Consider the following 12,803-nt stretch of genomic DNA (forward strand, 5'->3'; position numbering starts at 1 on the left):
GTCCAAAATGGCTGCAAACAATTGTTCTATAAGAGCCTGATAGGAACTGGCAGATGTGGTCACTTCAATGGACATTTTTCTCCTTGTAAAAAGAATTGAATTATCCCCCACTGGTGAGACCAGGGCCATATTAACAGGGTAAGATTTAGCTCCAGCTCCAGGCCTCCCCATAAAAATAGGCCCATCCTCAGTATGATAACAAGCCACCTAGCTGGCCACACCCAGCGGCGTAGCTACGTTTTGGGCGCCCCCCCCCCCCCGCCGTTAGGGGGGGGGGCGCCCCCCGCCACCCATTCAAACCCCCCCAATCCCCCGCAGCCTTACCTTTCGCGCTGGTCCCGGCGGCTCCGTTCTTCTGCTGAGGACCTCCACAAAATGGCCGCCCCCATACAGCAGACAGTTTCAGAGAACTGTGTGCTAAATGGGGGCGGCCATTTTGTGGTGGTCCTCAGCAGAAGAACGGAGCCGCCGGGACCAGCGAAATAGGTAAGCCTGCGGGGGATTGGGGGGAGGTGTAACTATAGCACCGCAGCCCCCGGCGCCCCCATATGCACATCGCGGTGCTATAGTTACGCCCGTGGCCACACCATAGGCCACATATCATTAAAACTGTATTTCTAAAAAAATTCAGCAATTTTTCTATTTTTATGTATATTGTGAGACAGTGGGTCTGATAGTGTAGGGGGTGCCTGCACCTGCATGCTATGGAGCACACCCACACAGTACTGACCACACCCACACAGCATTGACCACACCCACATAGCACTGACCACACCAACACAGCACTGACCACACTAATGCTGTGTACACACGGTGAGATTTGACATTAGATTTTGACTATATAGTCAAAATCGCATGCAGATCGTATACAGATCGCATGCAGGTGCAACAGGTTTTTTTACCTTGCGATACCGATGCGTGCTCCCGTGACAGCAAAAATCGAAACCCACATAGACAGGGCAGCAATGACTATATAGTGCAGATCTAATGCAGATTGTATGTAAAAAGTACTGAGATAGCAAAGATTGTACAGCACTCGATTCTTAAGTCGAATAGCAAGGGAATCTCACCATGTGTACACACCATAAAGCCATACAGGCACCGATATTCATGTGCTGTGCGTTTTGAACTTTACAGGTGCCATGCGATTTTGGCACTGGAAGGGGATGCAATATACTGTACCGTGCGGGTGCGATGCGATTTCAGCGTCTTTTTTTTTTTCAAGTTAATAGTCACTAATGGACATTGCACCGCATTACATGCAACGCAATGAAGCACAAAAAGTACTGCCTGCAGAACTTAACACAGAACTGACCCTACTCATGCGGCACTGACCACACCCACACACAGCACTGACCACACCCACACAGCACTAGACATAGCTCCTCCCAGTGTTAGAACGATGCCATAATGTGAGTTTATTTGTTGGGGAAATCTATTTTAGGCGTTATAATAAGGATTACTGCAAATTAATTTTGGGGAGCAGAATTTGCGCATATCGGTAGAGGGATAGATGGCGGTCAGGCATCAGACGCAAAAGGTCCTCTCCTAGCGGAACGTATGAGATGTACTGTAATAATTGCTTCTTTTCAGCTTCCTGAAGCTTTGCCTAACGGGTTACATTACCCACAGGCAGGTAGCCATATCCAGACGTTAATGGGATCCCAGAGCCTCCAGCACAGATCCAGGGAGCAGCCGCACTACGACAGCGGGATGAACAAGGTGACGATACAGCAGTACCAGTCTCCACTGCCCATCCAGATCCCGTCTGCACAAAGAGGACCACAGTCTGGGCGCTGCCTGATACAAACTAAGGGACAGCGGAGTATGGACGGGTACCCCGAGCAGGTAAGGACACCTCTCACAGCTGGCATGGCAGAGGTCTCAATCCTTAGCGAGAGATAAAGTTACCCAAAGCGGTCATTCAGCTTCTGTTATTCATTTAATAAAGTTTTTAAAATGACATGTGGACGCCCAGGAAACATGCCTACAGAAATAATCGAATAATAACTCCCCCCCCCCCCCCCCCCCCCACGAGTGGTAAAATGGAGAGAGAGATAGTACCAGCCAGCCAGCTCATGCAATGTTACAGGCTATGGGGGAGATGTACTGTACCAAGGATTGGAGAGCGCTAAACTTCCAGCCAATCAGCTTCTAACTGTCCTTCATCAAACACCAAATGGAACACGGCAGTTGGGAGGTAATTGGCAGGCACTTAGGGCCTTATTCTAGTTCACTCTTAGAGGCAAATTCCTGTTTAGATGGACAAAACCATGTGCGCTGCAGGCGGGGCAGATGTAACATGTGCAGAGAGAGTTAGATTTGGGTGAGTTTTTTACTTTAAAGTGAGATCTATATTGCAGTGTAAAAATAAAGCATTCAGTATTTTCCCTGCATAGAAACAAAATATCTCACCCAAATCTAATTCTATCTGCACCTGTTACATCTACCCCCTGCAGTGCACATGGTTTTCTCCATCTGAGAAGGAATTTGCATCTAAGAGTGAACTAGAATAAGGCCCTTTATCTCACTACACTGTATCACTCGCCAAAGCTTAGTACATATGCTCTATTATCACTAATTAATAATCAGAATGAATATCATCATTTGTTAGCCAGCAGCGCCGCCTGTGTGACTAGTGTAATGCGCGAGGACTGATGATTGATGAGCGATCGGGGACAGCTGATGAGGGATAAGTGATGGAGAACAGTAATGAGCCAGAAGGGACTAGTTGGTCAGTTTATAAAACATTGCTTTTAGCCAGGGAATCTGTGATCATACAAAGTACAGGTTCATCCATCACAGAGCAATCGGGCGTAACGCTGCCCTGAGATAGCTCTCATCCCGGGCGTACATTGCGGGAAACATACAGCTGGGCACAGAAGTATGGATGTGTGCTGTAACAATACGGACATGTGCCATACATCATTAAAGATGGCGCAGCAAACGCTAATAAGGACCATTAACCCTTTGCGTGCCAAGGGAGTTTGTGGATATAGGTGTGAAAATTGCCAAGCAAACATCTGTATTCGTCATAATGACCTGTAATGTCACCTTATATAGGAAATATCATCTTTTTTTTTTTTACAAAACATTTTTTATTCGAATTTATATAACAAATGTGAGCGACGCTGGGATTTTTAGCGGATATTTTGCACATTTCTCGCAGAGATGCTGGCACTCATAGGCTTAAAACAAACTGTATTGTGTACGCGTATTACAGAACACCCTCCATTGATCCTCCCTCCAGAGGGAAGTATTTTAGCTCTGGGCTGCAGTAAGAGAGAGCAGTACCAACCGGCCCTTACGTTATATCCAGGGAGAACACTAAACCGTAGAAAGGGGCATTGGGCTGAATGAAGTCAACCAGGTGTATGACTTAAATGGTATTAGGGTGTGTTAAAGTGAGATCTATATTGCAGTGTAAGACTAAAGCAGCCAGTATTTTCCCTGCACAGAAAAAAATAACACACCCAAATCTAATTCTCTCTGCACAAGTAACATCTGCCCCACCTGCAGTGCACATGGTTTTGTCCATCTAAGAAGGAAGAAGTGAACCAAAATAACCCCCATAGTGAGCCACGGCGGGCCCTGGGAAGGAAGGAGGGGGCTTGGCTTGAAAAAAGTGGGCGTGACAACACCCGTCGACCTTCAATTATGTAAAAAATAAAATAGCCCCGAGCACTCCCCAGGGAGGCGCTATTTTAACACAGGGGGGCAGAGGGGGGCACAGGTGATGGCACCTACTTCCTAATTTGATCAGGAAGCGGACCCCTTCTCCCTGGCCAATGCCATTTTCCCCGTGATATTTGGGAAGATAACGCTAGAGGGCAAAGCCTCTGGTCCAGTGCCCTTCTTGTCCACTGAAAGGTCCCAGCTCGGGGATACCTTCAGAAAAATCCTTAGTCCCACAGAACTGGAGATATCCAGCCGGGAAGAGCAATTAACAGCCTCAGCCGGGGATGGCTGCCTGGATTTCTCTGGTTCCCCAATGCCGGTATTTTTTAAAACCTGCTATCGGCCTAGGGCCCTTGAAATCCTTGAGCCCTTGGACAACTACCCATTCAGCCCAATGGAAAAGATGTCCCTGGTTATATTCAGATGCTTACTGAATCGATTTGTTGACCTGCGACCTTAACAATTGGCGAATCGTTTACGAAAGCAACTCTTCAAATATTCAAGAAAAATAAATGTTGATTGCTGATTGGACGATCAGCCTGGGTTACTTTTTGACGAGTGTACAAGATTTGATGCTCAGTGAATGTCTCCATTGCTTTAAACAATGGATAGTGAAACAATTATATTTTATTTTTATTTTCCTTCTTCTTTGCATTTTTTTATCTGCTTTCATCCTGCTTTCTATTCCCCTTCAGATCCCCTCTTTAACGAGGCAGCCCATGTTACGTTGCATCTTTATTTAATAATAGCACCATGCGCTCTAAGCTAGCCAGTATAATCACACATTTTATCAAAGCAATAAATCAGCCGGCCACCGTCAGGAAACCGGCCACACTTAAGTTTCAGGCGGTTGAGCAAAGCTGACATTTGTGCTTTATTCCTTACTGATAAAATTATAGAAAATGCTATAAAATGGACAGTTTTATGGTGATATATATCCTCGTATCTTTTTTATTTCAGTGCAAAGATCCATCAGGGTTCTGACCCTGTAAGAAAAACAAAAAACGTATTTGGTTGCCTAATACAGACAATTTTCTTGAACAGATATTGGGGCTAATTCAGTAAGCCCCCAAAAGTGCGGAAATCGCTATTTGAGCCCTTAAACTTTGATTGTATCAAGGAAAATGCTAACGCAGTCTAAGTGCCTGTGTGTCCCAGCGCTGACCTTTCCATATGATCTAACGGTGTCTGTTCAGTGGGGCAGTAGGCAGGACACCCAGTGTGCTGTTCATATTGGTGGGCTTGGCTCCTGCCAGGACCATCTGATGGCACCGCCATGTTGATTTTTCCCACATGATTTTCTGATCCAATTAGGACAGCTCTTTTCCAGAATGCAATCCCAGAAGACCTTAGGGTATATAAGGTCACTTCCTGTGCAAGTCCAGCCCAGCCATCAAGGTTCAACGGTCCTGACGCCAGCCTTCCCTTCCCCTGATTTACGCAGCAGTTCCAAGTTTCCTCGAATCTTTCAAGTTTTCCAGTTCCTTCCTCCATCTCCATTGTCCTCATTGGTACTGGTTCCAGGCAGGGGGCCGCGACCTGCATGTCAGACACAGCCTACCCCAAACCTCCTTACTGGAGTCCCTGGTGAAGACCACCGGTGTTTTAGATTCCACACTCCTCCTTTGGGTCCTATCAACCTACTGAAACTAGTTTCTATTACTTTTTCAGTTCATGAGCAAGAAATATATGAAACCAGTCACTGGACCCTTTTACATTCTCAGCCTCTGCTCAATTCTCCAAACCGGATCCAAAATTATCCCTTTTTTTTATGACAATTTGCTGTTAATTATTATAATTTATTTATATGGTGCCAAAAGGGTTCTGCAGTGCCTAACAATACATAAACAAATGAGAAAATTAAGAAAATATCGAATTGCAGTACAAAACAATGCAGGACAAATACATGGTATATGCACATTGTTGCATCAGGGGACAGAACACTGAAATAATCATTAGGATAGAAGAAACTGAGGATTAGGTGCCGTTGAAGGTGGTATGGACTAGAAAATAGTCTAAAGGCTACTACTACACTACTGCGACTTCTCCGAGGGAAGACATATTGGTCTTTAAAGTTCCCCATGTAGAAATTCGCATAACTGGGGGCAAACCTGCTCCCCATGGCGGTGCCTATCACCTGAAAATAAGAAGTGTCCATGAATAAAAAATAATTGTGATTTAGATTAATTATACTGTGCTGGTTTCCACCATCAGGTCAGCGTCATTCTTCAGTCTAGAGAATGCCCCAAGTCCCAAATGGGGTGGGATGTTAGAGTAAAGACTCTGATCATCTAGGGCTAGAAATCATGTCTCTTTCTAAGAAACATCTTGAATGAATTTTAAGAAGGTTGTGGTATCTTTGATGTGTGACCTGAGGATGGAAATCCTAGGTTGCAAAAATGTGTTGACCAAAAAAGAAAGGTTAGTAGTAAGTGAGTTACTCCCAGAAATAATTGGTCTCCCAGGAAATGAAGTGAGGGACTTCTGTATTTTTGGCAAACGATAAATACATTGGCACCACTGGGTTCATCCTTTGAGATGATGCCCTCTGTCCTAGCACTCTCATTTTAGGAGAATAAAACACTCCGACAAAAAATTACCTGTTGGGTCATTAGATAGCTTCCTATAGAAATCTAAATGATGTAGCTGTCTATTAGCTTCTAGTATATAGTCGCTCTGGTTCTGCAGAACCAACCCTCCACCTTTGTCTGTTTATTTCATTATTAAACTTGTATCTGACATAAGTTCTTTGGTACTTATGTATTATCTGGGCTCCCATGTTAAATGCACCCCATTTTTTCATACCCCTACTATCCAACTACGCATGGAGTTGATTTTATATAGTGTGGCGAGCGCAGCGAGCCACCGTGCCCGAAGCGTGGCGAGCGCAGCGAGCCCCGCAAGGGGACGCGGTCTCTTAAGAAAAACGGGAGCCCAGATATTACATAAGTACCGTTCTTTGAGTGCTTTCTTTTCTTGTTTCGTTAAATTGGACTTTCTTTTTGGAGAATTTGAGTAGGTTACTGGATGAATATCATTACACAATTGACTAAACTCCAAAAGGGTCATTTTATAAAAACTCTCAATATTAGATCCTTTTTTGATTTGATTGGAAAACATTCCAACGTGATTTTAAATTTGTTTCTAGAAATGTCAAATCAGTTTTCTTCAGCTACAGGGCTTCCTATTGAGTTGTCCCTTTGTAGTTCTGTAAGTATGTAAACTATTAGTTGATCTTCTGTATCTAGCAAAATTGGGGAAGCTGGGTCTTTGTTCCTATTTAGATTTTTGGGGCAAAAAAAAAAGTTTTTCTACATAATAATCTGATGTATCTATTGAGTTCTACAAATAACGCAAACAGGTTTGATGTTGAAGTGGGGGGGGGGGGGGGGGGATTCAAGACCGCAGCTGAGGAGGGAGATCTCAGCTTTGGTAAGGACCTTGTCGGATTTCCTATTTAATTTATTGAATTCATCCCTTCTACCTCCTCTTCTTCCTCTATACTGTGTCTACTTCTTTTGGGTGTTCCCAATGTTCTCTCCCTGTTGGCACAGGGGAATCTGCTATGACGTTGTTCTAAAAAATGATCATTATCATCAATGCTAACTGGGTGGGATGGTTCCCTTTCTTTTGGGCTTGCCCCCAAAGTTCCCATTCTTTCTTTTGGTTCATTATCGATGGGGACTTTAGAAGACCTTCTAGGGAAATGGGTATTCTGTGGGGGTGCATTCTACTATGAACTGTATCTCCTTCCTTTATCGAATCTATTAGATTCTGGGTGGTCTAGTGTGCTGTTGTTTCCTAGGAGTTCAAGTTCTTCTATCTATAGAGGGTGATGGACGAGATTCGCAGCCTTGCAAGTCAACCAGAATAAGGACCTTTGTCTGTTCATATTTATCCAACTTTTCTGTGAGGATTTTATCTCTCGGAATTCTTGAGTTTTTTTCTGAGGAACCAGAGACGTCTTCAGACGCACTATTTCTTTCACCAAGAGCTTATTTTTAAATCCATTACAGCTCTGTTTAGGTCCATCCGAGTAGGAAAGGGCTGCAGGATAGCTGGCGCTACAGATGAGTGAATGTTAATCACTGTATTATAAACCATGATTAACTTATATCATCAATTCTTGTTTGTTTATTATTTGTAATCAGGACTCAGGGTGAGGGTTGCTGCCGTATTTGCTGTTACAGCCCATTTCATGTCACTCAGTGCTAAGAATTACTGAACAAATACGTTCTGATACTAGGATGGAAGAATATCAGAATGTGGAATAATGCCGAAGGGTGTCAGCACTAACAACTCCATGGTCTATTTTGTAAATAGAATTCTGCCATTGGATAGATAGACAGTATACAGTACATAGGGACTGATTCTGAGATTTAAGTAAACCCAGTGGTGTATCTCTGATAGTTAGTTGTACTGCACATGGGTCCCTTGTTGGATGCAGAGCACAACAGATGAGTGATGGAGTGTTTTCAGGGGTGAGTGCGTGGGTGGGGTTGTCTCCAAGCTGGTGTCCCCACCCAAAGCTCAATGATCAATCGCTGGCTATTCCCCATATTTACACTTCAGATGACCTCATGAGGTTCAGCTTTTGTTGTATGAGATACCTGTAACTTTATATGATGTGGCGAGTGCTGGGCGGCAGTTAATACAGGGAGGTGGTTATCCTACGATGCAGGGAAGTGGTTATCCTACGATGCAGGGAGGTGGTTATCCTACGATGCAGGGAGGTGGTTATCCTACGATGCAGGGAGGTGGTTATCCTATGATGCAGGGAGGTGGTTATCCTACGATGCAGGGAGGTGGTTATCCTACGATACAGGGCGGTGGTAATCCTACGATGCAGGGAAGTGGTTATCCTACGATGCAGGGAAGTGGTTATCCTACGATGCAGGGAGGTGGTTATCCTACGATGCAGGGAGGTGGTTATCCTACGATGCAGGGAGGTGGTTATCCTACGATGCAGGGAGGTGGTTATCCTACGATGCAGGGAGGTGGTAATCCTACGATGCAGGGAAGTGGCTATCCTACGATACAGGGAGGTGGTAATCCTACGATGCAGGGAAGTGGCTATCCTACGATACAGGGAGGTGGTTATCCTACGATGCAGGGAGGTGGTTATCCTACGATGCAGGGAGGTGGTAATCCTACGATGCAGGGAAGTGGTTATCCTACGATGCAGGGAGGTGGTTATCCTACGATGCAGGGAAGTGGTTATCCTACGATGCAGGGAGGTGGTTATCCTACGATGCAGGGAAGTGGTTATCCTACGATGCAGGGAGGTGGTTATCCTACGATGCAGGGAGGTGGTTATCCTACGATGCAGGGAGGTGGTTATCCTACGATACAGGGAGGTGGTTATCCTACGATACAGGGAGGTGGTTATCCTACGATGCAGGGAGGTGGTTATCCTACGATGCAGGGAAGTGGTTATCCTACAATGTAGGGAGGTGGTTATCCTACGATGCAGGGAGGTGGTTATCCTACGATGCAGGGAGGTGGTTATCCTACGATGCAGGGAGGTGGTTATCCTACGATACAGGGAGGTGGTTATCCTACGATACAGGGAGGTGGTTATCCTACGATGCAGGGAGGTGGTTATCCTACGATGCAGGGAGGTGGTTATCCTACGATGCAGGGAGGTGGTTATCCTACGATGCAGGGAAGTGGTTATCCTACGATGCAGGGAAGTGGTTATCCTACGATGCAGGGAGGTGGTTATCCTACGATACAGGGAGGTGGTTATCCTACAATGTAGGGAGGTGGTTATCCTACGATGCAGGGAGGTGGTTATCCTACGATGCAGGGAGGTGGTTATCCTACGATACAGGGAGGTGGTTATCCTACGATACAGGGAGGTGGTTATCCTACGATACAGGGAGGTGGTTATCCTACGATGCAGGGAGGTGGTTATCCTACGATGCAGGGAGGTGGTTATCCTACGATGCAGGGAGGTGGTTATCCTACGATGCAGGGAAGTGGTTATCCTACGATGCAGGGAAGTGGTTATCCTACTTAAGGGAAACTCCTGTAATTTCTAGCAGCAGTAAGTAATAGGCAGGAAGAGGAATAAATGAAGAATATAAGTCTTAGCTACAGTGTATCCATGGCCGATAATCTCTCTTAATTAAAAAATTATAAATCATTACACTGATGTGGTGATGTCGGAAGTCACCATTATAAAATATATAATATTCGTTTAATGTAAATTGTGTTTTGTTTCCCGTAAATAACAGTAACCTTAGTACATATAATTCTGCAATTAGGGAATGTGCGGTATTACATGTGACGGCTGCAGACGCTGTTGTACGCGGTGCTGTTACTATCTATGACTGTCTCCCTGTCTCTCTAACGCAGTACTGTGTAAGGATAGAGAAGAACCCTGGCCTGGGATTTAGTATAAGTGGTGGACTTAGCGGACAAGGGAACCCCTTCAAGCCGTCTGATAAGGTGAGTGGCGCATGTCAGAGTATGACCCTAATCGCCTGATGCATTACAGAGACTTTGGTGCCTGTAGCCCGCACACACACAGTGATGGATTTCCCACTGGGCATGTAGCTTGGAGTGACACCTGCCATTGGCCTGAGAATCGCAGCAAATTGCCACAAGGGGGCGTGGTTTGTAATCCCATGCTTGCTTTCTCTCTCCTGTCACTGGGTACTTATAAACCCCCCATGTGTGCGCTAATGTGAGGGCATATTAAAAGGTTGTGGTTTGGGAGTGGGGGTAATGGTTGATGTGGCTTTGCCAGTTAGGAAGCCCTAGCATGATCATATGGGGTGACCGATAATATTGACCCCTAAATTCACCCCTGCCAACAAAGTGGTGGAAAAAACCTGGGTGGTGTCACTCTCTTCACTAGGTGGATAATATATTATAGCACTAGGAACAGACATGCTATAGATTTTCAATATTCCTTTGTTGCACATTGAACTATTACTGTACTTCATAATGTAGTTGTTTATATTATATTTATGTTCTCTGCTGAATGTCCTCCGAGGACTCTGTAGAGAGCCGACATACTCAGCACTGATCATTACCTGGGATGTGTACACAATGCTTAACATACTGTAGTCGCCTTGTGAGTCACAGAACTCCGCATCTTACACCGTTACCATGGTTTCCGGGAATAGTCATCAGTTTGCCTGACCCCTTCCTCCTGTGTCTCCATTGACCGTGCTGTGTGCCTGAGCGTCCACATATGGAAGACGCAGCATCACAGCAGAGACATAGGGGCTAATTCAGCAGTCATCAGCGTCCCCGATCTTCCCACATCGCAGCACCAATACAGCTTACGTGGCGCTGTGCTCGGGGAAGGGGGGATTCATTTGATGGTCTGTGGTGCCGAATAAATTTCCCGCTCTCCGAACGGCTGCCATCGCATTTTCAGCTGCGCACAGAGGCGGGATTTCACTTGGGCATTGAGGCGGCTAACTGATCACTGGGCACCGAATGTTCGCAGACCAGCAATCAGTTCTGAATCAGGCCCACAGAGCGGTGAGGTCTTACACCCTCATAAATGAGCGTAGACAGGCCTCTGACGGTATACCAGAGGCTATGACACGGAACAGGCATTCATTAGCCCTCAGGTGAAATTGTTATAATATTACAATGTTGGTATGTGATATATTTGTGTAGCTATTTGGTTGTGTTTGTGTAAAGGTTACTATACTGTATGTTCAGGTCATACATGTGCAGTATGTGTTGGATTGTTGTGTTTGTGTGTTTGTTACCTAGGCCTAAGTAGAACTTCCCTGTTATAACAAAGCTACTAAATACGTTTCAGCACCTTGACAGAACTTCCGATATGACACTGTGTTTAAGATTGCTTTCTGTAAGCTATTGCTCCCTGTTATCAGCAATGCAATTTCAGGGTGAATTGAGGCTGACTGTGACCCCCTCAACTCCACTGGGCTGCCACACAGGGGCCACAGACCTTTGCCATCTTGTACGGTAGGAACATATAGCTACTTTTAAAAGCCCGTCAAAGTGACGGCTTCTGCAATGTGCTTTCACTTTGAGCTGTGACAGTTTTTACTTTCACTTTAAGCTGTGACTGTTTTTAGCCCACAAACTCTCCATCCCACCCCCAGTCCCTATCTGCTCCTACATCCAATTATCTGTCTTCCCAGCTCCCTCTCTCGCTATCCAGCAAGTTTGACACAGATCAGTGTCCCTGCAAAATTTGCTTTTACTCTCCGTTATTACATATTTTGGCACACAAAGGAGTAATTTGGTCCTTTGAGTGGCCTCTAGTGGTCAGTGGCAGTACTTCACCTTATAGAGGTGAGGAGTAGTTAGACATATATATATATATATATATATATAGAAAAGAAATATAGAGTGCGCTAAATACAACTCAACAACTTAAAAAATATACATTTATTTTTAGTCTTCACAAAGACTTCCAATTTAAAAAGTACAGCTGGTCTGTTATTGGTACAGATGGTGTTGTAGGCCCAACGCGTTTCGTCAATAAATTGACTTCATCAGGGGCTTAGCGAACAATAAGTCAGCAAGACGTAAAATCACTTTAGCAGATTTAGCGGATCACATACAGTGTCCAGCAAATGGGGGAGTGAAACTCAATGCGGGACCTGAGTCGGTGGTGGGCGTTAATATATGCCACAGGAAAGCTGCTAATACGTCTGTAGGGTCTAGGACCCAAAAAAGTCGTTCACACAGGTGTGTTTCAAAGGTGTGCCTTAATGGGAAATGGGCATATAGCGTCACATGAATAAGTGCAAATGTACTGTAGTAACATAATGGTCAAAGACCTGCATCAGCTGTTCAATAGTATTCAGGTATGGTTCCTAAGACACTTCAGAACTTTTAGGAGTAAAACCGGAAGTATACAGCCTGGGATCCAAAATCAGATTCTGATTTTGGATCCCAGGCTGTATACTTCCGGTTTTACTCCTAAAAGTTCTGAAGTGTCTTAGGAACCATACCTGAATACTATTGAACAGCTGATGCAGGTCTTTGACCATTATGTTACTACATTTGCACTTATTCATGTGACGCTATATGCCCATTTCCCATTAAGGCACACCTTTGAAACACACCTGTGTGAACGACTTTTTTGGGTCCTAGACCCTACAGACGTATTAGCAGCTTTCCTG

The 12,803-nt window shown here is 44.9% G+C and overlaps 1 protein-coding gene across 9 annotated transcripts in view; it reads left to right on the plus strand.

The window, feature by feature from the left end:
* LRRC7 (leucine rich repeat containing 7) overlaps positions 1-12,803 on the plus strand; it is a 281,010-nt gene that overhangs the window by 235,056 nt on the left and 33,151 nt on the right. For 6 of the 9 annotated variants that reach the window (XM_083157731.1, XM_083157728.1, XM_083157734.1 and 3 more), the window contains 2 exons: positions 1,594-1,848; positions 10,039-10,131. In XM_083157731.1, the coding sequence (XP_083013857.1) occupies positions 1,594-1,848; positions 10,039-10,131 (348 nt within the window). The remainder of the gene's footprint in view (positions 1-1,593; positions 1,849-10,038; positions 10,132-12,803) is intronic. The other 3 variants (XM_083157733.1, XM_083157729.1, XM_083157735.1) reach the window with 1 other exon arrangement.

The sequence above is a fragment of the Crinia signifera genome, chromosome 8 (genome assembly GCF_055691185.1).
Source record: "Crinia signifera chromosome 8, ASM5569118v1, whole genome shotgun sequence".
Taxonomy (NCBI): Eukaryota; Metazoa; Chordata; class Amphibia; order Anura; family Myobatrachidae; genus Crinia; species Crinia signifera.